Below are 27,794 nucleotides of genomic sequence, written 5' to 3' on the forward strand. Positions count from 1 at the left end.
TTAAATTAAATGTGTAAGCCACAACTGAATGTTTTGTTTTATATGTTTTAGTTCATTCAAAAATGTCTACCAAATGTACACTTAAAACTTTTAGTAGTGAAAGCTACAAAGTGTATACAAACTGTAGCATTCAAGGGAAAATGAGGATCAGAATCAATTTAATGTGCATTCTGAAACTAATATTTTTTTATTAATTTGTAAAGGGATCAAGTAAAAAATTACTATCATCTGTGTGGCAACACTTAATTCACAATTAATCTATCTGATTATGCTGATTAACAGTAATTTAAAATTCCTGCAATACACACCTTCCACCAGCAGATGTCCCTAACATCACAGGGTGATGTGAAGGAAGACTTCCCTTCATTGTAGCTCCATCTCTCTACTATCTGACATGTGATCTGTAATACTGCACATTTGTGAAACACAATGTAACACCAAGCTACCAAATTCTGTCATACAGTCAAAAATAAGAATCATGATGATTTTATTATAATTTCTTTGATAAAAACAAACCATAGTACAGCATGCATACATTCCTTACAGAGGCCTAAAGTAAAACTGGTCAGAGGAACATGGCATCGTTAATGAACAAGCTGGATGTTCATTTGGTAACAACTGTCACAAAACGCACTATATGAACGTGTGTGAGTAAAAATTATTTGAAAGGGATAACACGTCCATAAAGCATATTCAATAACAGTGCTAAACGTGCCTACATTCATTTCAATGGAGTGTTTTATTTAAGCCATTAGTCCAGCTCACAAATAACCTGCAGCACATTCACACGTTTTCGTCCATGAAGAGTTCGGGAAATGGCACTAAAGACCCCCCCAAGAGATGAAAAAACAAGATTTTAATTATTATTATTATTATTATCATTAATTAATTAAGACAAAAACCAAACAAACAATATATTGGTCCAATAAAAGTGCAATTTGTGATTTAGAGGGGCATTTTAACACTGAGGACTTCATAAACTATACAATAGAAATAAAATCTTAATATCACATTGACACAAACAATAATATAACAATAATAAAGGTTTTCAAAGAACAATTTCAAATAAAGAAAACTCAAGAGGCAGAAATCTTAAAACATGGTAAAATTATACTTCTATTTAGTTCATGTCTTTTATATTAAAGTTAAATTTGGAACAATTAACATATACAGCATGTACAGATCATAACCCTACACTTCTGTGCTTCCGTTACCCCGCTTGGAACATGGAAAGGGCGAGAAACCGAACCTTGAATTACCCAAGAATGGGTTTATAACACATATGTACAATAGCTCCATAACTACAAAGGCATTCAAAGAAAGGTATTACATTTTGGCACCAGGCACAGAACTGAATATACATTAAAACTAATCGCTTAAAACCCATCCAAAAAAATAATCTCATCTATTCTCACCCTACAATGTGTCGTCCCTACAACATGAGAGAAGAGTACATTATGCATTTAAACTGGCAAAAAAAAAATGAATGACATTTGGCATAATTGTTGCTGGAAGAATGGAGGGAGGGCAGGGGAGATGCAGAGGTCTACCCCAACGGACCTGACAGGAGGAGCTACAGTGCATTTCTGTCTGAAGACAATCTGTTATTCATCCTGAGCGCTAGAAGTAAACAGGAACTGGAAAACGTATCCATAGCCTGGATTAGGGACGGGCCTTAGTAGTATTTAAATGTTAGAAATCTGGCTTTCTGCATCCGATCCCGCTCTTTTGACAAATACTCTCTTACCTGGTTCTCAACAGCGACATCAGCAACTTCATTTATCCATTTCCCCCCACTGTGTCCTGATTATTATAGAAACATGGCTCTCACTTGTTATCTGGCAGCTGCCGTACAGTCCTGTACCAGTCGTGACCAATCACAGCGTGCCAACTTTTCCTGAGACGGGGTAAGGTATGAGAACCTTTACTAACTTTGGGGTGGCATGGACTGGTTTCACTGAAGGTTGTTTTCTTTTTCTTTTTTTTACATTGAACAACTTAGCTCTGGGTAGAGGTGGGAAGAAAAGTGCACAAGCCAGTCCCGCGTTCTACACCTCATTGATGGCGCGCTCCGAGGGCCTGAAGTTGACCGAGCTTGAAGACGACATGTAGAAGGATTGCGTTTTGCGATTGAGACGCGCCCGTTTGCTGGCCACGCACAGGCTGCGCTTGCTGGAGGAGATGATCTCTGTAATGAACTTTTTGCAGTCTACGCAGATCTCCATGGTGGCCCAGTCCTCCGTAAGCTCCTTGGGCAGCTCTGGCTCATCCTGTGACTGGCCATCTTTGCTGCTACTACCGCTGCTGTGCTTAGACAACCTGAAGACAGAAAGAAGAAGAATTAACTATTCCAAAAAAGCTTGACATTTTCAGTATAAAAAGGAAATGAGAGTTCTACATTAACTTACTTGTAGACACTTCTGCGTAGGCTTTGTCGGTTGTGTCCGGACCCAAATGGGTGCTTGTCTGGCTCACCGAGAGCAGGCGCTCCACTTGCCTCTTCTTTAGCTGCAGAACTGGGGCCTAACGTGTAAATGGGCAAGGTGGAGTAGGGCTTTGATGGCAGCCGCATCTGAGGATACATCAAAAAGTATTGTTTTTTAATGCAGTTTATGGAGGACCTGTTGGTGCCAACAGGTTTCAAAAGTGTCAAATTCTTAAGTGAGTGTTCAAAAGTGTGTTGAATATTAATCAAAAGCCACCCACCTTTTTACAGCACTGGGAACACACAGGCCTGGAGAAGATAAAAATAAGCTGTTACTGTGAACATTACAGAACAGATGCTTTCGTTAAAACAGCACTGCATCAATTTACTCCTACAACATTTTAGACTCATGACAGTTCAGGACAAAAGGATAACTTTTTTTAAATTATTTTATAGTCATCTTCGTTACCCACAATGCAACTTAACCAGAGACAGTTGGGTAAGAGATTCATGTGTTCCAACAGCAGCTAGTGTAGCTTCAAGCCACGAGCCTAAAGCAGAGACTAGAGGCAGACTACAGAGATCTAGTCACATCTTTCTAACTCCACAAATTGTATTTATTTCCAAGCTTGCCACCTTCAGTCTTCAGTAGTACTCCCAACATAGACTCATGTGTACATTTGGCGAGGTTCCCCTATAAGCTGAGTAGTTCTAGTAGTGGTGAATCAGTTTACCTTTTACAGAACTGGCAGGTGTAGGACCAGGTGAAGAGAGAGAACCTCTTGGTCCGACATGAAAAGCAAACCTAGAGGAGGAAAGCACGAGGTGAGCTGGAGAAGGTGACGACTGATGAAAATTATCACTTTGAGGATGAAAACAATGCAATCTACCTTTCCTTTCTTGAGGGCGGTGTAGATGTCTTTATACTGCTGGAACTTCTCCAGCTCGGCCTTGACCAGAACCTGTCTGATGTGCATCACCTCCTCCACCGTCAGAGCCAGACACTCCACCGGGTAGCAGAACTCCTCCTGGAGGAAAAAACATCACAATCAGCAAACTACAGTAAAAAAAAAAAACACATTAGGAAAAAGGGTGCGACACCAAGACGTGATGGATCTGCTACCAATGACAATGATACCCAATGCACACCACATAACCAAAAGACCAAGCATGCCATGAGATGGTGAAGGTAAAAACACCAACGTTCACCGATGCTCTCTGTGAAGCGCAAATGATGCTTTCACTGACATGAAAGATGTCACAATGACCAGAAAATACAAAGCATACTAGCGGTGATGAGACTCGATTCATGTTGGTGGTCCACAGCTTTCTGTTATTAATGTACTTTATCAATTACTCTAAATGTATCCACCTTCTAAATTGAGAAGTGGAATATACAACGGCTACGGTCATTTACACACAACCAATTAGCAAGTGGACCCCCATCATGGTGCGAGCCGAGGTCGCCAGGAGATTTGTGACATAGCTGGGAGCCTATTTAAGATTCTCTGTTCTGAAATGTACAGCTTAATGCGCCCAAAGTTAAAACTCCACCAATCATTTACTCTCACTGTCCTTCAGTGGGCTTGGATTAGAAAATGACACTTGTGCTGTAAACATTTCTCAAATCTTCCTTGAGCTATGTTCAGTATGCCGCAGATCTCCCATTCACACAAAAGGCTCATAACTCAGGATCCCGCTCATCTATAACAAGTCTGTTAAAATACCCTTTGATGATATGCAGTGACATACCGTGCCATGAGCACCACTGGCTGCTTCCACCTGACCAGCAGACAGAGGGGACAGGACGTTCAAACAGAAGCAGGACCGTATATTCCCACAAGCTAGTCACATATAGTATGCTTAATAACATTAAATACAAGATTCATTTATTTCAGGATATTTTGAGTTACATCACTACTTAAAGCAAACTTTCCCCAAACTTCCATACGTCATTTCACAGACTCCCTCCCCGCATGAGCTCGTACCGTTAACATACGATCTCGTGTGGCATGAAATTTAATTTTAAACGGCAGAACTTCATAACAGCGAGTCCCATGACAGAAAACATCATCTGACAGCAACCTTCTGAAAAGGAGAAGAGTTCAGCCTTCATATCTCATGACTGCCGGATCGCGGCTCTGATGGTGCATCTTATCACGAGAACGGGACAGACGTGAGTTCACGATGACCTTTGACCACCAAAATCTAGTCATCGCTCATCCTTGAGTCAAGGTGGACGTTTGTGCCGAAATTTGAAGACGAGGAGGGGAGTACAGGGCAGCTGTAGCTCAGTGGGTAGAGCCACCACAAAACAGGTGGTTCCATCCACAGCTCCTACTGTCTGCATGCATCTTTGATAGAGACCCTGAACCTCTAGTTGCTCCCCGGGATTAGTAAGGGAAGTTTAAGACATCTCATTCACAAGGAAGGGACAGATGATGCTATTAGGAAGCAACATTTTAAAATGGGTTGATGGTGATTGGCAGAAGGTTGACCAGGTTACCTTGGCGCTGTGATCCGCCATCAGCTGCAGCATTATATACACAATAGGAAATGATTGTAAGTAAGTCTTTAGGATAAAAACATACATGAGATATAATATGAGTACCAGAAATTAAGAACCGCAAAAATGATCTTACGGTTTTCTACGAGAGAAAACCTCTGAATATCTATGTGAAAGGTAAAGCATGTATTTGCTTGGAAAAAACATGGCTTCATGTCATGGAAATTAAAGGGTGACTAGAAACTGAATGTGTGGCTTCTGATTGCCTAAATCTGTCTCAAAGAAGTTTAATTATCCTCTTTTAAGAGGCAAGGCGGGCTGTAATTATTAACATGAAAGGCTTAAAGTTATGCAAAAATGGTGTGACAACTATCCCCAAGGAAAGTGTTTTAAGTGTTATTTCTGACGATTGGATGATGATTGAAACTAGGGCCTCTGGTTTAGCACCAGAGGTCTGCCATTAAACTAGAAAGTCGTGGGAATACAGCAGCCCATCATGTGGTTTCAATTATATCTATCAATGTCACTAGAACCATACAACCGATGCAGTGTTACTCACAGAACCTCATGGCAAACAAATGGCCGGTCACAGGACGGGAGTAAATTCAACAGATATATTACACCCAGTGCTGTTGGTAGAGTTAGAGTTCTGTCTGTTATTCTACAACATATTCTCATTTAATTCTATTTTATTAATGGATTGATTTACATTTTACTGATAAGACATGCTGATAGCAGTGACATTTAAGGGGAATAATCTTAGCCCTACCAATAAAGATTATAACTAACCATTTTAGTTTAACAACCAAATTCAATGGATTTGCATCAATTTTGTCATCAACTGTAGACGTTTCATTAATTTGTTCATTAATCCATCAATCCAGGATGGTTAATAAACACATGATAACTGCCACACTTACCAAAGACTTGGAGTTTTGTCTGGATGGAGGTACAAAGGGGCAGACACTTGTTGGGGCTTCCTTCTCGATGGAGTGCCGCCTCTGTGGAGACTGACGCTTGTCTGGCTGTGGCGTCGCAGAGACGGGCAGGAACTTTGGAGGAACTGGACATAAGGGACAAAAAAAAGTGAACATTGTGATGACATCTTAGCTATGGGTCAAAAAGCACAATATACATATAATATAACAACATAATCCAGTTAAGCTCATACTTTTTTTCCCTATGGCAGACTCGGGTGACGTGTCCTCCAACAAAGACGGGGACATACTGGAGCTGCTCCGTGTGGGCTCCTCCTGTCAACCGGAAGATGGCACTTATTTATCTCACATGATACGGAAATCCAATTAAGGTTTTTTTCTTGTGGTAAACATGGAAACTATCGTCAACATTTATCCAAGCTGCTTAATTGGAACCGGACTCAGTGGGTTGATGATGATCATATCGGGAGAGGCAGACATCTTACATCAGATTCGGAGCTGTCCAGTTCAGCCAGCGTGGGCGCTCTGAGCAGCCTCTTCCTCTGGCTGAGGGGCTGTGCTCCACCCTGATTGGGTCCCAGCAGCGTGCCACTAGCCAGAGACTGGGTGCTGACAGCCAATTTCCTTGGTGCATCGGGAGTGTCTGCAGGTGAAAGATACGATTCAACTCATAACCGGAAATGATCATGAAACAACTCCTTATCCAAACAGCCGGCAATCATGCCTCATGTGTAAACTATGGGTGTCTTTGTATTGTTAATACATGATACCACAGAGTGACTAGACACAGACCACATGGTTACCAAGATAAGCCCCAACCATATGGTTCGATTACAGTTTTCCCTCCTCAACCATGTCATCTAAATGAAAGGACCCTGAAATGTATTTCGTTACAGATAAAGAGGCCAACAGATCACACCACCGATACTGGATTGTACGCATGAGACATCACATCTTTACCTGAGCTGCGAAACAAGTCCTGAGGAGTGCTGATACTTTTCCCTGCGCCTGTAAAGGAATTAAGACAATATAACCTTTAGTTGGACCATACACCAGAACATTCATCTGCCAGACAAGGTGTGAAGTGAGGTGATACGGTATATTTGTGGGCTACATTGCTCACATATTTATTGTGTATGGCTGAAAAGCACATAGGGAGAGGTAAGTGAAAGGGAAGAAAGACAATGAGTGCAGCCACAGCACAAAAAGGTTATTCCCATACATCCATCTGGATTGTGGTCATCCCGTAGCCTACATCCAGATCTGCCATTCAACTATTTCATCCGAGCTTGGCTGCCGACGCTAGTGTTATGTAATTTGTCATATTCCTCAGTGAGAGCGGATTAGGGCGACATGCAGGACACACTGGCTGTAGGAGCAGAGTGATCTGTAATCTCACCCCTGCTGGCCTCGATGGCTATCCCTCATCACCTAGACCAGATGGTCCCCTGTGAGTAATTACTGTATACAGGGCACACTGTCGGATAGATCATTCAGAACATGACTAAAAATAAAGGATTCCTGCGATGAGGTTTTATTCACCCTCCCAGCAAAGACCAAGGTGACCACAGTCTGAACTCGCTGGCTGTCGGTTCGGACAACGGATTAGCCTCTGGGGGCAAGAGGCTATATTTCTGGTGTTCCCGTGTAGCCAGCGGGTATCCGTGCCAAGACCTCTTCTGTGCACCGCTCAATGATAACAGTCCGATTAGCAACTTGAGATGCAAGACTGAAGTTGGGAGACGAGGTTTTTGCGCCGGGTTGTTTTACAAGTAGCCAGTTTACAAGTTCATTTTAAATCAATAAAAAGATTACTCATCGTCAGAGATTGCATTCCGGCCAATACGTTCCACCTCTTTTGCTCTCCACACAGACTGTTTACCTGCGTTCACACCCACTCCAACATGATTGGTCAATACCACTCTGACTACAAATGGAAACCATCGCTTCCGATGCCAAAATCTTATCCCGTCGCCTAAAGATTCCACGTATGCAGAATCTGTTTATAGAGATTCGGTTGCACTGTGTTGACTCATGCTTTTCTCAGGTTCAGTAGGTGTCTGCATCACAACATCCAGGAAGGGACAGCAGTGTGTCATACACACACACACACACACTTGTGCAAAACAAGTATGAAATTAAAAAAAAGGAGTGGGGGTGTGTGTTTACATCAGGGAGAAGTAAGAGCTAACCCTTAAAATAGCTTGGAATGAAACACAAGGTACAACACACTAGGTGATGTGAAACTTTACCTGATGAGTCAAAGCTGTAAGACATGCTAAGAGGTCGCATGACTGACAGATATGTCCATGTTTAAAAGAAAGGAAATGGGAGCAAATAGGAGAAGAAGAAATCCATGAGAGTTAGATGAGAAATGGATGGTGAAGTCAATGAATCATCAAAGTTTATTAAACATTATAACGACCAAGTTTTATGTTTAGGAACAACCTGCCTTCCATATGTATTATGATGTAACCACCGCTCCATAATCCCCATCCTAATTCCCCTTACGAAAAGGCACGTTATGTAAGCCGACTGACAACATATTTGCCGTTTTTATCTGATTAAAGCTTTAAATGGTTTGAACATTATATTCAATTGGCCAATTACGGCGAATACCCAATAAACCGATTACTCAACTCCTGTGCTTTTAGAAGAGAAACCACAAAGAGAAGCGTTACCTCCCGGAGTCATTTAAGTTCAAACCAAAGAAGTTATCGGCTCAAAAGCATATTTGTCAGAAAGCACAACAGTAACTTCAGCAGTTCAGGTCAGGCAAACAACTGGAGGCTCACAGCTGCAGTCAAAGTGATCCTTGTTTAAACACTTGTGATTAAGTGAACAGATCAATGCAGGAAGAAGGCTGTTCGAGTAATCGTGATGGATGTGGTTATGTCATGGTTAATGATTTTTGTCCTAGAGCAGCGCTTTAACAGACATACTCTGACTGATTCGAAACGATCACGCTTTAGTTTGACAGTTTGAACAGTTTGAGTGCTGCAAGGTAATTTTGTTTAACAGCCATTTGTGCATGTATGCATACACACGGGAGCATGTCAAATGGGTGTTATGTTTGGCGGCTTACCGAGGCGGTTCCTGCGGATCATGTCCGGTGAGACTGGTCGGAGCTTCCTTTCAGATTTGATGCCCTCCAGCAGTCGCTCGTGGAGGCTCCGGGGGCGTGCCGGGTGGGGTTTCAGTTTACGGGCTGCGACCTGTCATGACAAACGCCACATCGAGTGAGTACTTGACAAAAGAACGCATGTCTTGCAACCACATGAATTAATAATGTACCCCATCTGAAATACATTTTTTTAGTATCCACTAACTAAAAAAAATGCTTGTTTTAGACAGTAGCAGAGATATTGAATAAAAAACATGGTTTATCAAACTATAACATTTGTATTTAACTTATTATAGTATAAACATTTGAGGAAATATGCATGACTAATATTTTTTTTAATTAACATTAACAAAAATCTAATTTAACCCCTGCAGTACTCCAAAGTAGCCCTAGGGGTACTAGCACTCCAAATTTGGACTTTGTTAACAATACCACTGTGTGATGATTGATGTGCATGTGACAAAATTATCCCCATCTTTCCCACACAGACATTTGGCATCTCCTGTCAGTGCCAGTATGTTAGTAAAACAGCTATCAACACAGTATTGATAGACACCATGTTGCGTAGTACTCACAGGGTTGAGAGGTGGCCGTGACCTGATGAAATCAAGAATGATCTCATGTGCACTTTTCTTTAACCGTGGAGGGATGTCTCCATTCAGCTGAAATTACATTCATCAGTTTGATGAGGATCATGAATTTCATTTTCACAATACCTGCAGTGAAGAGGTTCTAGAAACATTAGAACATTAAGAAATATGACAATTATTAACAAAAAAAAACATATTCTAACATGTAGCTCTCAGTTATTGCAAATAAAGAGAAATAGGCCAACTAAAAATAACTTGACTTTTCCTTTACCATGACTTTTCGCAGCTTGTAGCGTTTGGAGCGGATATCGTCCATCAGCATTTCGTACGGTGTGAGCTGGTATTCGATGGGTAAAGGGTTATACTGGCGCTCCTGGACCTTCTTCAGTTTAACACCATCTCGTAGATCTCGCATCACCTGCACCCAGAATCGTGCCTGGTGGAGACAAAAAAAAAAAAGATGAGCTATGATAAAACTGCAGGAATTAAGTTATGGAAGTATCAACACGTGGTCAAAAAGTTACATTTGTTGGCGCTTGGTGCTGAAAAAAAATAGTCCTACCCAATCTGAATTTTGCAGCTCATCGAGGTCTTTAACAGGGTCCTCCCGAGAACCGCCTTCCATTTTCCGAAGGTTCTAGTCAAGAAAAGGGACAGGAAATACGTAAGAAGATATTGTTTTCTGATGCGATGATATTCAGAAGATGTACCACCACATTCAGAGGACTTGCTGAAATGAAGTTGAGGTCACTGCCAAACTGCCATATCATCAAAGCAGTCTGGTTGGTTAATTGATGTGTCAATATCGGTCTCATCCAATAGTGACAGTGTACCGGGGGGTTCAAAGTTCTGAGTAACCAGTGCCCAGATTTGATGGTGATCACCAAAAGAATAAAGAAACGTAATGTTCCTCCATCATAGACGCAGTCAAACACTCATATAAATCAAAATTAAGCTGTGTTTCATCAAAAGTGGCTTAACTCATTACCATATCATCTCAGATCAAAGAAAGAAAAGTCTAAAGCGTCCTGCAGATGCACACACACTTCAGAAGCCTCATCTTTTTTCTTTCCTCTCATATCCAATGGATTCCTCCTGTCAATTAACCTTCCATCTTCATTACTGAAGCCTTCCTTCCTTTTTAAAAACATGATGACATTTAACCTGTCGCCTGGTAAAACAGAAAGGGGAATCCAACCCAACAAGAAGCTGCTGGTAAACACCGACAGAGCAAACCAACAACAGTGTGAGAAAACAGAGTCTCACTGACTAGCCTCCTAATTCGTAAGCATGTGTGATACTGTATGGTTACTTATTAGAAACTATCCACTGACATTAAGTGCTGCAGGGAATCCAAAGCAGCCCCTATAGCCTGGAGGTCCCCTCCTGTAAGCTCCTTAGATTGCTGTAACAAGGTTAAATGTAATTCTATAACTATACTTTACATAAGGTTGTTTTTGCATGACTCACGTCTGCTGCAGCAGACACAGCCAGCAGACACAGCCAGCAGACACAGCCAGCACACACACACAGCCAGCACACACACACACACACACACACACACACACACACTGTGCAGCAAAGCTTCACTGTCTCGGCTATAGAATAAGTCATGTGGTTACAGCTTTTTTTAAAACCTCGACATAATCAGGGAACACAAAGTTGTACTCGTTAGTGTCCAAGACTTTCATTTCATTCTAGTTATGCTTGAGTGGGTTAGGGAAAATGTTTACCCCACCAGCTGTATACTCTTCAAGACTTCAGAAAGGATGCAAGTTAAACAGGGCCTCTCTTATCATTTAACATTTTATGTATAGCCCACACACAACACATTACACTTTTACACACAGAAAATGTGCAAATCATCCAGAATTTCTTATGGTTTGTATTTTGTTAAGTTATTGCTAAAATAAATTGTGATAATTATGTTGTATTTTCTGGAAAAAGACACGATGCTCTGTAATATCGGGGTCTGCTCAAGCTGCTTATGACATTTTCAATGGTGCATTTCTTTTCTATATACAGTATGTGTGTATGTTTTTAAATCCTTAGTACCTATAGTATCTTAATTAAAAAGAATGGATTCCAGCTTGATGAACATTTAGATAATAGTCTAAAACACAGTGTCTCTATATGTGGAATCCCTCACTGATCAGACAAAGTTCCTCCAATATCAATACTCTAAGTACAGAAGATAATCAGAAATGAATGAGGAACAGGATGCCACATCATGTTCATTAAGAGTCGAGTCATGCCAAGGAGTGTACGAGATGACGAGTTCTCAGCTGGCAAGAAGAGGAGGTCACGCAGGGACAGCCAGTGTCCCAATCCTTCTAGTCCATTACCGCTCTGTGGGCGTTTTGTTTTGTTGCTGTTGTTGATGTTGTTGTGTAGTTTCTGGGCACCACTTTTCTTTTCCCAGTGCTAGACATTGTGTTGGCCGTACTGATCCTCATTCACCCAATTTAATTCTAAACAGTACATTTACATACCAGAGATGCAGAGCGGTAACCGTTTCCCAGTTTTCCATCACTTTCATTTCCTTTCAGATTTCTGACATGCAAATGATCTCATGGATTAGATGACTCACTCCATATATAAGTGTATTACTAATTTGTTATGGTAAAAACCAAACAAAAAAAAGGGGAGCAGATGGCATCGCCTGTGTTTCCGCTTGACTGCGACTTATCCTCACCAGATTTATTTAGAACAGGCTGACATCACATCCCAGAGTTTCTTACCTCCTTGGCACTCTTTATCTTCTCCAGAAAGGTGTGTAGTTCCCTGGTCTCGGTATAGAGAGCCCGACACACAGCCTGGTAATGGCTGGGGGCGTCTGATGAGCTGGGCAGGTGGGAGGAACATAACTGTAGAGGAGAGAAAGGAAGGGAAGGAATTAGGTTTTATATATAGCCGTACTACTTTAAACCACAGTGAAGCCCTGTGAGGAGATTTAGGATTTGTGATATTGGGTTTGTGTAAATACCATTAATTAAACATGGCCAATGTAACGTACATATTAGTTTCCAGCATAACTGATGCATAAATAGATCTCTTATATCGTTAAATGGAGGTTCATCTTTTTGTGACCAATTGTTTATTACATTTTGAAGCATGCGTTCACTAAGAATATAATTTACCATTTTATGTATTTGGGCAAAGTATTGGTGAAATTTTGGCCTGATAGATGGAAAGTGGAAATAAATAATGCACATTATTACAATTTTTTTATGTCAATCCATCCAACAATTCTGAGTTATTTTAGTCCGGACCAAAGCGATGCTTTGAGACTAAACGCATGAAACAGCAAGAACCCGACCGCCCAGTCGGAGCAACATTGCCTGACTAGCACCGTTTAAAGCTTTGACCTTAAAGGTATTTCCCAGTGTTTGTAAAGAAAATACAGGCTGCCTGCCAGAGTAATGGACAAGCCGTCAAATGATCTCCAGTGATATGAAGGAGGAAACCGGACTAGTGACATTTTCTTATATTCTCACGATAGGCTTGGCCAGCCACAGGAATCTATGACTCAGCACGACGTGTCTTCTTCCTCCATTGAAGGGGAATAAACAGCATGCTTAAAATACCGCTGTATCTGTGGTTTCCATTGTTGATGCTCCAAACAATGATCCGTATCAAGCAAACACGATGTATTACCAAAACAACTGAAGGTTAACTAGGATTTCCTTTCTACAAAAAGCCTGTAACAATGTGTATAATACGTATGTAATGTGTATGTCATTTTTTTTTTGTATTTAAGTATTTGTTCATAAATTCCAGCTTTGGTAAGAAGATGCCAACGCGTGGAGCCACTCCTTAGTTTACCAAAGCAATGAGGAAACGGCACATCATCAACATCTAACTATTCCTGTCATCTTTTGTCAACGTCACGTCTGGCTTAACCCTCATGGACCCAACCTACCTCCGCCTGACAGAACATCAGAGTACAAGTGAAGAAAGGTGGTCAGTCAGGATTGGGCAGTAATCGACGTCATGCCAACATGCAGTTTACACTCAGTCAAGAGAATGGATTGTTGGGGGAATTAGGAGCCAGACAAGACAAGATACATCCTGGCACCAATATATAATGGTGCCAGGATTATGTTGCTTATTATATAAGGAACCGTTCTTAAGCCTATTCCCCAAATACCAGCCTGTTTACACAACTGCCAGTCTCGGATTCACGCGCTACTTAGGTAATTCACAGCATGACGGCCCCCCCATCAGGGGAGTTTGAGTGATGACGATGTGTGAATGTATTGCTTGGTTAACAGACCTGATGTAAAAATGGGGGAAGGAGGAAATATTCGGAGCAAAAGAAGAATCTGCACATTTAATATGCATCTTCGTGACATTTTACCACCTGTAGCGGAGCACTGTGTGTATCTTTCACCAAAAACGTGATAAAGCTGTCATGAAATGCTCCGCAACCCAACAACCTACCGTGATGAGGTCCCTGTAGCTGTGGATGCCGCTGACTGGGCTGGTGGGGGTTGCGGAGACGGGCTCTTCTTCTTCCTCCTCACACTCATCCTCCTCCTCTTCCTCTGTGGCTTCGTAGCCCTCGTCGGGACAGGGGTCGCTCTCGTTCTTTTCGGCGTTGGTCATCATGTCGATCAGGCGCTCCAGCGGTGGGCTGAGTTCACGCTCCTCATTTTCTTTGAGGCCAAAGTCCAGCGCTTTGTAAATCATGACACCCAGTGAGTCTATAACCTGTGGGACAATGAACAAATGGGATGGTGTAGATTATTAGTGTATTGGAAAATAAATAAGTTTTAAGATTTCCAAGCTAGAAAACCAAAAATAACAGAATATGAACATTCAGTTACAAACAAAATTAACTCAAGTAGAGAAATGGAGAACATTTCTTATTTCGCAAGGGTAATAAAAAACTATTTTTCTATCCACGTGTGTTTACGTGCCGTTATGTTGCTTCCAGCTGATAGACCACACCATTTTCTATCTGTTCTTTCTTTGTAATGCATTTCTTCAATGAATGGTGCCTTACAAGTTTGTTGTCATTATTATTCTCAATTTTATGTTACCCCTGCTGCTCTGTAATTCATGGCACAGCAGCACATCCTCATGGACAGACCCAATTGCCTAGCACTCCTGACTTGGTTAGATCAGCATCGAGATAAATAGTCTACAAAAAAAAAAAATGTAATTGACCTTAACAGACAAGAAGACGGTTCATGTTTATAAACCAGATGTGAAACGAGGCCACAGTGTTCCTCCAAACAGCGTGATTATTACCATAATCTGGGGATGATTTCATTTCATCACTGCTTCCTCTCATTAACAAGCAGGGTATGACCCATCCTGGTTTTTATTTTTGGTTTTTTTTTTGGAAGCTTGTTCCAAAGAGTCTCAAATGCCCCCTGGGATTTCACTGCAGCCCGACAAGTTCCACAGAGCATTAAAATATCACGTTACATTTATTAATTTTCCTAGATTCCAGTGGTGCATCATAGTGGTCGAAGCCAACAGCTCTTATCCACATCCAAAGTTGTGAAAATCACACAGCCACGACAGTTGTACACTAAAGGAGTTTGTTTGTTTATTAGTGACACCTCAACGCTATTTTGAATTTGTGAACGTTATAAAATGGTGGGCAGAATGTGTTACACACTTGTCACTACTGTACTGTGTTTTCCTGTTCAGGGAGGAATGGAGGCACATTGTTGAAAAAGGGTGGTGTCCACATAAAACACAGTGTTCGTGTGGGTGAAGCTGGTGTTGTTGGGCATGGCTGACTACGCTTGGGTGAGGTGCCAGAGAACAGCACCTGTCTGCGGTGTCTGGGAGTGTAGCGCACAGAAGGGAAGGGTGTTGACTGAGCATGTTCGGGATCATGACCAACGTGTCATATGGAGTCGTTGTGCCGCCTTCACGTTTGGACTAAACACACACACACCCACTTACATTGTTTTCTCCAAAACAGTGAAAATGTTAGGACATTCCATTCAAAGCCAAATTGGAATCCACTTATGTGTTCGCCAATAATTGCATATAATCATTAGATGACTCCCTCTCTTTTCTCTGTATTAAAAAAAAAAGGTATAGACAACACAGCTTACATCACCATTAGACACAATGGGATTGTGGTTCTTCTTTATGGATCAAATCGCTGAGCAGTCGGTTTAACACAGCTCCCTATTCATCGTCCATCTCTGAATAAAAATACCAATTCAACAGCCTTTATTCTGAATTTTCCAACACTAACCTATTGAGCCGATTATTTTACTGGGGAAAGATCGGTTTCATGGTCTTGTATCATTTATCAACCGTCTCTGTGTGGAGGCGATAATCCTGTTCCAGGGCTAAAATAAATATCCTATTCCTTAGTGTCGCATTATGTAACCTTATAATCCATCTGTAGGACAACATGCGCTGCAGTGGGCGGAGATACTAGGGATTTCTGGAGTGGCGGACAGCACAAGGGTCTCATTCATGGGCCGGGGGGATGCAAAGATTTACATTGGACCATGTCGAGTAAACAAACATCAATAATCAAGTGTGGAAAATGCTCTTGTATCCATGTGGAATTTAAGCAGTTGCATTATATTACATTTCAATTTAAAGAATATCTGCTCTACTGGCAAGGCATGGGTATATTTAGCCACCAGTTAGCTTAAATCCAATTTCCACGCCAACACAAAATGACTTGAAAATAATTAACTGACTGTGGTTTAACAATGGCCAGAACAGAATGGCTCACTGCTAAATGCATAAGAAATTCAAGCACAGGGTACAATAATGGGATTTATGCCATGCTGGCCAATGTTTAGGTGCTCCAGAGCTAAAGAAAAACAAATACACAGCTAAGTCCAAATATGATTGGCTTTAAACAAAAAAAACAAGGCTGGATAACTCCACCCGTCACTCCACCAACACCTTCATGATTTCACATCAAGGAATGACACCCAAGTCCCCAATGAGTTTATGTCGGGTAAAATGGGGAAGAGGCATCTTAAAAGTATCTATTGCCAGAGCCCAGAAAAAGAGGAAAAAAATCACAGCTAGGTCTTCTAAATACAACTTACAATCTCATTTGAAGCCTTGTGACTCAGAAGAACGAGGCAAGGAGGCAAGGCGCCAAAGAAGAGGTGGGAGGAGGAAGGAGGGGAAACAAGTATGCGGATAAACCGTCAGGACAGCCAGCCAGAAAATCCACTGCTGCGTTTCAGACATGGGCAGAAATGTTTTTAAGCAAACCACAAATTGAAACCAGACTCCACCCTGGACAGGTGGAGCCTGGTCTTGGTCAGCCACTGGTAACACGTTAGAATGCTTCTTAGGAAATGTCACGAGTCATCTGGATGAAAATAAATTGTATTGTGTTTGTGTGTGTGAGACAAAAAAAAATCCATTCAGCATAAAGTCCCTCTCCCTCAGAAGCAATTTTTCTAATGCACCATAAACAAATGAGCGTCAGGGGCATCGTCATGAGAATCGATGACGAAGAAGAGGACAATCTCAGCTCCCAATAACCACAAATAATATAAAAAATGGCTAAAAAAAACGACGCGCAAGTTAGATTTCAAATGACGGGTACAATTATACAATTAATATGGAAACAAAGTGGACCTTTTTCTCCAAACATGACCTAATTATTTGTGGCCACGTAATTAGGAGCAGTTTTTCAACTTGAAATGGATCAAGCTGTACACGTCGCACTGCAAACACTGGCCTTTTGAGGACCAAAAATATAAATAAAGAAGGGCGCATAATTACAAACATCCGCTCCGTCTACTGTTGGGCCAAACAGCTCAGACAGGCAAGGTAGGTCACTCAAGTTAATGATGCTCTTAAATCCAAACACAGGCGAGAGAAGGAAGTCAGGGTAATGTGTTGCCGAGTCTTTCAGCACACAGATCAGTTTATACAGGAATATATATACACTACTTCTAGTTTTACCATTAATGAATTGTAAATGTATATTACTTTTCACATTGAGGTCTATGAATATGCCAACTGACATATGCGACGTATTTCTGAGTGAAACAGGATGGGCAGGCAGGAGGAATGTTGGGAGGAATTTATTTTGATGGTTAGCACATGACCTCTGTGTAGAGCCAAAATTGCTGATTGATTGATTGATGCATGTTATATTATTATTTTTGGTTGAAATTGGTACTAGCTGATCTATGTATGCATCACATTTGGGTAAACCTGCATTTCCATAGCACTTTTCTAGTCTTTCCGACCACTCAAGGTGCTTTACACTACATTCAGTCTACATTGACGGGGTCTAATCTAATCCAACTCATTTATATACATTCACACGCTGATAGCACAGCCTTCAGGGGCAATTTGGGGTCCAGTTTTTATCTTGCCCAAGGACACTTCGGCATGTGGACTGGAGTAATGGAATCGAACCACCAATCTTCCGATTGGAGAACAACTCACTCTACCGCTGAGCTAAAGCTACCAGTTTTCCAGGAAGAGAAAGATTCGATTTTCAGATAAAAAAAATACAAAATTAGGTGCACAAATGACCACAAAAAGGGCATTTTCCATTTCAGCTCGACTTCAAGAGAAGTAAAGTGTCACTAGCAACAATATGGACTTCATAAAAACTGTGAGCTGCGACACCAAAACAAGTCTTCAGACTTCAGACACAGGGCTGAAGGGCATAATTCTTGGAGTCGGAGGCAACTTGAACACATTCTTGCAGCCCAAGGCAACACTGTGAGTGTCTGAGTTCACAAACGAGTCAGCTAAGCAGCCTTTTCTGCAGTAGTAGAGAAACACCATAACAACTCAGACACTTACATAACCAAAGCTAAATCTAGAGATCTTCGACTGCAGGAATTGGCTGCTCGGCCTCCTCCAGTCTGAAGCATCACTGTTCATTGTGGGACAGAATACGATGCTGCCCTTTCATATATCCTGGTCAAAAACGGTCCAGTTTGCAAATATTTATGAATCAGCTGGAAAATGCTGAGGAAATTGAGACGACTTAAATGTCCCTCTGGATCAAACAACAATTATTGACATTATGATAATTTTCTGCTATGGCAAAATAAGAGAAAATTCTTTCAAACAAAAAGAATACCTAGATAAAACGAATTTCATCACAGTGGCTCTTAGATGCCACACAAATCTGATATAGGCAGCCTCGGTCACCGAAGGGAAATGGCTCTTTCCACACAAAACCACACACAGGACTTTTGTAGCAGCTACTGGAAAATATTTGTGAAAAAATGTCTAATAACACTGTAAACTTGAAAGACTGAAGAGGAAATCAATTCATCTCTCAGAGTTGACTGAATCATAAAAAAGTAGATTATTTCTGTGGTGGATAGAAATAGAATACCCTGACTCAAATAGCTCAGACTGCTCAATAAACTGCATTCCTGTGGTTTTGTGCTGTGCTGTTTATCTTTGTATAGGCAGAAATGTAACCATAGGGGGCTGCAACGTGAGCAGCAGAGGTGCTTTAAAGTGAAGCTCACAATCACAAACATCAATTTGCTGAATGGGATAAAAGCAGTATAAAGCAATAAGGTGGATAAATGTTAAAAGTCAGGCATAGAGGGGTCAAACTGGGTGGCCAGCCACTCTATGGGACAATATTTGCACTCAAAAAAGTCAGACAACTGACACAAAAAAAAATAACTTAAGTTAAGTTGCCTGATACAGATTATTTATCAAATTCAAACACTCATTCAAAAGAATATTCACTCAAACTCTACAGCCATCATTAATAATTACAGAAGAAAATGATGTCTCTCCCTGTAAATTGCATTCTCAGAGGAAAAAAGAAAAGTCTTTGTGGAGACGGAGCTCACTGCCAGCAGTGACTGGTGTAAGCTGGGTGGGTGACACACACTCAACACAGAAGCTTCACATGCAGGCCCAGTTCAACCAGCTGCAGCGTGGAAACCAGTACTGTACACTGGTTGGATGCAAAGATATGCACCGCTCTGCTGAATCTAAGCCAAACTACAAAAATAATGACAATTTGGGGAACCCTTGGCCATTTCAATTAGAAATAATCAGAATATTAAAGGTGTCCCAGCTCCTGTAACAGAAATAAAACTAAGTCTTTTTGCGGATGACATATTATTGACAGTATCTGACCCATCCACCTCCCTTAAACATATTCTGGAGATAGTGGAAGATTTTGGCTCCATCTCGGGTTATAAGGTGAATTGGGAGAAATCTGAAGCTTTACCTTTAAATCCTTACTGTCTTAAGTCACATATTACTGGTTTGCCATTCAAATGGTCTCCTGAGGGAATGCGTTATCTGGGTTTAATTTTGAAATCGAACCCTCAAGATATCGCCTCATTTAATTTGAAAAACCTTATTAATGACATCAAGGTAGATATTGAAAGGTGGAAAAGCCTCCCATTAACTATCTGGGGCCGAATAGATACTATAAAAATGAATGTCCTACCGAGGATACATTTTCTTATGGCTGCCATCCCACTTCCTCTAGATAAAAAAATTTTCAAAGAAGTTGAAGTTCTTTTCAGAAACTTTATCTGGAATAATAAGTCCCCTCGGGTCAGTATAAAAAACCTGTACGTGGACAGGGGATCAGGGGGCCTTGGCCTCCCAAATGTATACAAATACTATATAGCATTTAATGCTAGATATCCTTTGAAGTGGGGTTACGGAGCTGAATTTAGAGATACTAGCTGGGAAAGCATTGAACAGGAAGTATTGGATATACAAAAAGATAAGCTTTCATTACAAGGGTTGTGGTATGCTCCGATATGCAATAAAATCGACAACCCTCTGATTAACTTTTCTTGCTCTATGGTGAAAAAATCCAAGAGATGATTAACTTTAAAGTCAATAACTCTCCAAAGAACCCCTTATGGAACAACTATAAATTTACCTTGAATGGCAAACCTCTCAAAAATGAACTTTGGGAAAGTAAGGGTATAAGAACTATTGGTGACTTGATAAATCCCAGGGACAGAAAACTGAAATCGTTTGCTGAACTTTTAAATTCATATCGAATTGACAACAAGGATTACTTATTTTATATGCAAATACGATCTCACTTGGCTTCTTACTTAGGTGAAGTGGTTAGAATACCCACAGTGACAGAGTCTGAAACTTTACTTGAATCTATGGTCAAACAGAAACATAAGATTGCTTCTAAACTTTATAAAATGTTGAACAGCCCAACAGGAAATGAATGGAATATGGTTCAAAGAAATTGGGAAACTGACTTGGGCAGTTCATTAGGAATTGAAGAATGGGGACAGATTTGGAAAGAATTACACAAAGTATCAAAATCAGTTAAGAACAAAATGATAAACTTTAATTTTATGCATAGAACATATTTTACCCCTGTTCGACTTCATAGAATGAACCCCTCTGTTTCTGACCGATGTTGGCACTGTCAACTAGAAAAAGGTACATTTTTTCATATGGTATGGGCCTGCCCAAAAATAAAATCCTTTTGGGAAAGTGTAACACAATCCCTGGGTGGAATGATTGGTCAATATGTTGTTTGTGACCCAGTACTTTGTTTATTGAATTATACGGCCTCTGGATCTTGGCCCAAAGATCACAAACAAATTATAATAACGGGATGTATGACGGCCAAAAGACTCATCGCTACCAATTGGAAAAATGCTGACCATCTGGTAATGGGAAGATGGTTGCAAACTTTCCTCGAGACAATCTCTTTGGAGGGAGCTGCTTCTAATCTTCTGGAAAAGTGTAATGAGGAACAGCTCTTATGGAGAGAGATAATTAATAAGATACGCAGGATACCCTCTTTCAAGAGAACTTAAGTGTCTTAAGGGTGAGTTTGAGCTCATACAGACTGTATACGCCTGGTCCTCAACTGCCTACAATCTGTTTCCCCCTTTCCCTCCTTCTGGACTATTGAGATTTACGACATCTGTACACCACCACTTTGTTTGTTTTTTATTGTGTTGTGTTTTGTTTTTGTTTGTTTGTTTTTCTTTTTTTTTTTCTCACACTTTTTAATCTATATAAATTGAAAAAATGTATTGGTAAATTATGATTAATTTGATTGTGATTCATTATTTTTGACTTCTTGGTTGCCAATAAAAAAAATTAAAGCAAAAAAAAAAAATAATGACAATTTGGGGAATGACAAAATACTATTTAAAAAAAAAACAACAACAACTCCCGACTACTCATTTACTGCTATTTGCGGGCAACTCACTGAAGACTGAAACTACTAGGATACATTTCAAAATCCAAGACTTTAGCTTCTTCGTGATGCTTGTAAAGTAATTGGACTTGGCCAAAAATTGAGCTCCAGGGACCCAAGCAGACCTTTGCAGACTGGAGAACCTGTAATAGGATACTGCAACTAATCTCACCTTAATCTTCAATTGAGGACAAACTGGGTTAAGCTTTTCCTGAAGGCGACAAAAGGAGGTGCGAGTCTCTGCAAAAGTACTTTCCTCTCAATTAAGTATTTACTACCAGCTGTGAAGACGACAACAACAGAAATATTTACTCATGACCCATTTAATGCAAGGAACAAGACGGTACCTTGTTTGACATGAGGTCATCAACACGGGTTCCTTGGCGTTAGTGAGGGTAAATGGGTCAACTAAACACAAGATAGTAATTAAAGTGTGCAGAAGCAGAGAGTGGCACTGACTGACTCACACACTCACAATGTCAAAACTATGAGGGTCACTGGATGATGGCCAAAATGTGACCGCCTGTGACAGCCCTGCTGTGTAGTATCGATAAAAAAAGAGAAAAATAAGGGGGAAACTGTTCATGCGAGTTGTTGCGTTCACTAATCCAATTTTCCCCAAATGTCCTGAATGTTTTTAGGTCACGGAAAAAGCACCCGAGTGAATTTAAAGTTCCAGTTGGGAATATTAAATTACATCGTGCACTTAAAAATATTTAAACTTTCTCATGCTAACGTGTTCATAACGAACATGCATACGTTAGGCCGGTGTAATGTCTACGCCACTGAAATTTTCTTGGCCAATTCAAGATATTTTTTTAAGTCTGACCTGCCGATTCTGACCTGTCAATTTTCTATTTTCTAAGAACTTTCGTCAACATCAAGGGAAAGGCAATGTTTTTTCCACCACCAAGGTTTTAACCGTCAAGAAGTCAGTGTAAAGTCAAATTCTAAATGTTTAGAATCACAACTTAGTTATTGTCATATATGGTGTTGGTTAGTTGCATAAAAAGACAAAATTCTAACAAAATAAATTGCTGCATTTTATTTAACTATCTGCTTTGATTAGTAGCTTTAATTATATCTTTTACATAATATATTTTAACATTAATGCTAGTGAGTTAAATAGATCATGATTCCCTCCAATATCTAGTTTATATTGCTGGAAAACATCTTCAAAACAACTGTACTTATTGAAGTTTCTCACGAGGGCAGTCCTTATTTTCACCAAATACCTCGTAATTGGAAATAAGATTGGAAAAACAAGCCACTGAGTCTAAAATTGATCGCACACAAGTCAGGAGTGATTATGTCTGTGCTTAAGCTTTAAATCCATGAGACTAAAAAAAGTAAATAATAATAATATTTATCTTTAAAGCAGGTGTGTCCTTAAGTGTAACCATGTGTGTCCATTCTGTGGAATTGTCAGGCTGCTGCACAAATAGCCATTGCGCAAAATCACTCGCACCCTGTTAATTCCTAGTATAATAATAAAAGCAAATCTAATGATGCAAGGAGCAACTCGGTATCCTAGCAAAATATAGTGTAGGTATGTTAAACACACACAAACTGTGCATGTCTGTGATCACATGAACTACAAGGCAAACATGAGGGACGATCGGACTGCTGGGAGTTGTCAGAGAACTGTGTAATTAGTCTCTGTACACACGATGAAGCTTGGAGAGAGACTCCTCCCAGGATTACTCAGTGTACCTTGCTTGGTCAAACACACACACGTCCACGTGACGTGGTTTTGACGATGAGCGCATAACAGTACAGAAAGTAATCATTTTATGAACAAAAAAATAGGAGCACAGCTCTCATTTAAGTGCTCTTCTGCACCAGAGTGCGGTGAAGTCATTGAATACAGGACAAAGTAGAGCGTGCCATGTGCACACAACTCACTCGTGTTTGGTGCATCACGGGCCAGAGTTCAATTGCTCCAAGGATTGTCATGCGTGCCTGTTACTTCGTTTTGATAGGGAACAATTCATTTTTTAATCTATGTTTTGACTGAACTGAAACAAGGAGACGATTTCTACCGGTTGCTAAAGAGAATAAACCTTAAACCGACCACTTTTTACCAACATTGTCAAATCAGTTAATGTTCTTTTAAATGTATTTTATCACTGCCTTGTTAGAGAGGAAGTGTTTTACCTCAAGGCAATTGTCAACAACATTGTAACACATTGGCCACGCTAATTCTCACTAGTAGATTCAGTGGTGGGCAACCTGTGGTAATCGTTGTCATTCCTAAATAATACATGACGGTTGTGGAGGGGAAGAAAAATCTCACAGCTGAATTAAAATTTGAGTTTTAATAGCAAACGTCTCTGCCAGCACTTGTTGAAAACTCATTTTCTAAAACTGGACCTGTGACTATGGAGACAGTGATGCAAAACTCACCTCGAATGACGTTGGGGCTGGTTGGTATTTATCTGTAATGAAAGAACATTGAGAGTTATTCACGCAAACAGTTTGGATACTTAACAACTGTGCAAACACACCCCCGAATTCATTGTACACAAGTTCTGTACAATTATGTAACATCTTTAATGGCAGAAAACACAAGGCTGAAACACGTTTACAGAACACAAAACACGTTTACAGAACATAAAACATTCAAATTGACTTGATGAAAAGCGTGATCGATGGTGCTCACTGTGAATTAATTATTTTATTTTCTCTAGAGTCACTGCACGCTGCCTCAGCCAAACTATGGTGTCAAAATCAGCCAATAGGAGCTGGTTTTAATAATATGACTTTTCACTGACTGATCTATTCATTTCCATGAAAGCCCCTCTCAAAATGGAAAGTCAAAATAAAGACTTTAAAGTTCACTATAAGCCAAAATGAAAGCTTTGACAATGTTGTCTCTTGTTCGGTAGATGACTTTTCTGTAAAAACTGTACTTGATTTACAAGAGTTCAGAAATAAGCAGAGTATCTTTCCCACGCTGATTAATTACCTACACTTTGAGCTCTGATTGGAACGCAGAGTAACTGCCAGTAAGAGTGAAAGGGAAGGGTGAAAGTACAAAATGCAAAAAGATCTGTAGCATTAGGTCATGCGTATAAATCAGACACTTTGGCCTGGTGTGTCACTTCCTGAATGAAAAAAATATTTTCAGTTTGAAAAGGGGGGGGGGGGGAATAAACAGTCATCCACCAACGCTCATTTGAGAAACACTAGGTCCTCTGTTTGTCCCAGTCAAGGAGAGATGGCTTGGCCCGGGCCCTTGTCCCTCCGAGAGTGAGTAACTCACAGTGGGCATATTTGGAGCAGTGTGCAGCGTCACCCAGACTATCCTATTCAGTGAAATATCCACCTCTGTGCTGCTAAAAAAAGTGGGATTCACAGAGAGGATACAGATGGGGGGGATGCAAGACTTTTCTACCAGATTTAAAAAGCTAATAAATACCTACGAGATGATACATCCTTATCAAACCCCTTCAATAACACAATTAACCAGATCAACAATCCCAGTTAAAATGCTGCATGCACCAAATCAACAACAATACCATTTCCTCTGTGCTGGTATAAATCATTGAAACTCATCGGGGTAAACATGAGTCTCATTTTGATGCAGCGTTCCTGAGGCGTCTTTCAGTTCCTCCTCTCTGCACCCGGGACTGGGAGTGAACGTATCCTCGCCCGGCATGCTCCATGTTAATTGATCCGAGTGCAGCAGTGTGAGCATATATCTCACATCAAGTGAACCAAATATAGACACCTGAAGTGGACTCAGTGCTGCTTATTAGTCCGATTCTGTTTGCCACGCATCACGAAGATAACCGCTTCCTGCAGCGTGCGGCTCCAGACGACATCTTTTGGTACAAGATAGGAAGATTGCCTTGAAGGCCTCAGTGTTGGTGGTCTGGGTGCCGTGCCAAATAATGCCACCATGTCAGCGACTCGTGTACAGGCCATATGTTAATTGCATAAGCTGCGATTTTCTGCTAGCAACCGCAGAAACAAGCTTCCGAACTACCGAAAGCATAATAGGTGTCACGTCTCTCTCATCACTAGACCTTACAAGAATCATGACAGGGCTGAGCTGTCCCAAAATACCTCAGCCACTAGCCAGATGAGCGGCAAGCGGACTCCTCTAAAGTCTTTGCATCTAATCGTCACATGTATTCTATTTTTAGCTGGGTCAAACCTTACAGCAGGTCCAGCTGAATCCATTTATACAGAGGAATATAGGGGAAAAAATAAGAAGAACTGCTGGCTAATAAGTTCCCAGGGGAGACAGGGTATAATCTTGGTGCCTGAGGGTGAACTGATGGTCACACCCCCTCCTGCCACACCCAACTTTAATCGCTCACATATTAATGGAATGCAGATAAAAGGCTACAGGCACTCTGTATGTCGCTCAGCATGCGTGTACTGGAAGAGGCCTTTCCCTTTGAATTAGTTACCTGGTGGTCTTCGAGACCCAGAGTGATGGTAGTTAGATTTATTTGATATGTTCTGCCTGCTCCTGCCTGATGGAAAGCCTGCGGTTAGGTACATTATGGCTGAAACAGATTTTTCCATGAATGATTAATAATTTGGTCTGTAAAACGTCAGAATATAATCTCCATATTTTGCTCCTTTTGCCCAAACAGCCCGAAAGCCCAAATTCATCTCACTACCAAAGCAATCAAATGTGTGAGTTGTTAGAAGTTGGTAAGAGTGACATTTTGGCATTTTTGCTTCAAGGATTATTTATCTGTCTATAAATCGTTTCCTCTTGGAGGCAAATAGTCAAGGTGGAACATAAACCAGCAGGGAATTGGACCTTGACCTCCCACAATTGAGTCGATCCACTATATGCGTGCATGTTTTCACCTTACTATTTTATTTTATTTTTATTTTTTTTAATCAAACCATATTAAAACATGTTGATAAACCCGCCCTCAGGTGCATGCAGCCCACACCAAGTACCTGCTCTGATCCCCTCATTAAACTGTGCCTTCACCTAAACGTCACAAATAAAGCAAAATGACTCATCTGTGTTTAGCATTAATCTGTTAGCCTCGATGCTCATTATGTATCGCTTTCCTCTGGACTGGGCCCAATGTGCAGGTCTGCGGTTTGAATGCATCACATGGTTCATTGTTTACTGTAGGTAACTGACCGCTGCAGGAGCATAATTCAAAAAAACACACGGACGCAAAGCAGCCATTCTGCTAACCCTGCTAACATACCCGTTTAAATGAGGCAATAACATGTAAATAGTATCCAATGCTGTGAGAACAGACTTCGGCAGTGTGTAACCAATATAAAGCTCTCCTTGTTTTATTTCCCTGCCGCTATACGATGAGCTGTGGTGTATTTTTTTAATAAAACCGCGTCTGTAAACAAATTCCCCACATGGCTGGAGCAGGCAGCCACAACAACATGGCCTCTCTAAAGGGATGCTCCGTGTGGCCTGAGAAGGATGAGAAAGGGGAGAATGCTTCGTGGTAGCCTGTTGATAATACGGCAGTCTGTCGTTTTAGCTGCGCAGTTACTCAAACCCAGACAGGCGGTTGAGTAAAACCCCGACATCCCGGTTTACCTGTGCCGTCTCCAAAGTGCAGCTTCACTGTCCCGTCGCTCCCGATTCTCACATCCCCGGGTCCCTCGATTCTCCTCGGATAGTCGACGGCCGAGCCGCCGGCACTCTTGGAGCTTTTCCTCCTGTGTTTCTGCGCCAAAGTCCGACAGCACTGATAACACACGGCCCACGCCTGCTCCTCGTTTATCGGCTGGTTGTACAGTTTCAGGATGTCCTCCAGGGAGACCTCCGCGGCTCCATCGCCGCAGTCCATATTCACGTCCGCGGCGTTCAAATCGCCTCCGAAGTCCCGGGGAACGGTCGGCGAAATCAACATCCCGTCGTCGGTTCCCGGTCGCTTTGCCATCCTCACCTCATGGTGCCCACATAACTTAAAGAGGAGAGGTAAACACACCTAGAGTTAATTATAAATTCGTGTTTCAGAGCCGCTCCGCTCCACAGTGTGCTGTTAGCTCGGAGGTGTGTGAATGAAGAGCATGAACGGTTCACTGTGTGAGCGACAGCTAGCTGAC

At 41.1% G+C, this 27,794-nt stretch overlaps 1 protein-coding gene across 3 annotated transcripts; it reads right to left on the minus strand.

Annotated features, from left to right (window-relative positions):
• Positions 1-470: 470 nt before the first annotated feature.
• Positions 471-27,791, minus strand: spire1a (spire-type actin nucleation factor 1a). Of its 3 annotated transcripts, XM_084032506.1 has the most exons (19): positions 27,283-27,791; positions 24,144-24,175; positions 14,027-14,296; positions 12,325-12,450; positions 10,146-10,220; positions 9,855-10,019; positions 9,569-9,655; positions 8,955-9,084; positions 6,830-6,877; positions 6,355-6,512; positions 6,103-6,184; positions 5,852-5,994; positions 4,932-4,955; positions 4,178-4,207; positions 3,316-3,453; positions 3,160-3,230; positions 2,707-2,734; positions 2,409-2,572; positions 471-2,319 (listed from the first exon to the last, which is right to left on the minus strand). In XM_084032506.1, the coding sequence occupies exons 1-19, from the start codon at positions 27,626-27,628 to the stop codon at positions 2,049-2,051; spliced, it is 2,388 nt and encodes a 795-aa protein (XP_083888632.1). In that variant the 5' UTR covers positions 27,629-27,791; the 3' UTR covers positions 471-2,048. The 3 variants fall into 3 exon arrangements, with proteins under 3 accessions (XP_083888632.1, XP_083888633.1, XP_083888634.1); XM_084032507.1 differs by lacking the exon at positions 4,932-4,955 and having other exon boundaries at positions 27,283-27,789; XM_084032508.1 differs by lacking the exons at positions 4,178-4,207; positions 4,932-4,955 and having other exon boundaries at positions 27,283-27,790.
• Positions 27,792-27,794: the final 3 nt, after the last annotated feature.

Source organism: Eutrigla gurnardus, assembly GCF_963514095.1.
Source record: "Eutrigla gurnardus genome assembly, chromosome: 17".
Taxonomy (NCBI): domain Eukaryota; kingdom Metazoa; phylum Chordata; class Actinopteri; order Perciformes; family Triglidae; genus Eutrigla; species Eutrigla gurnardus.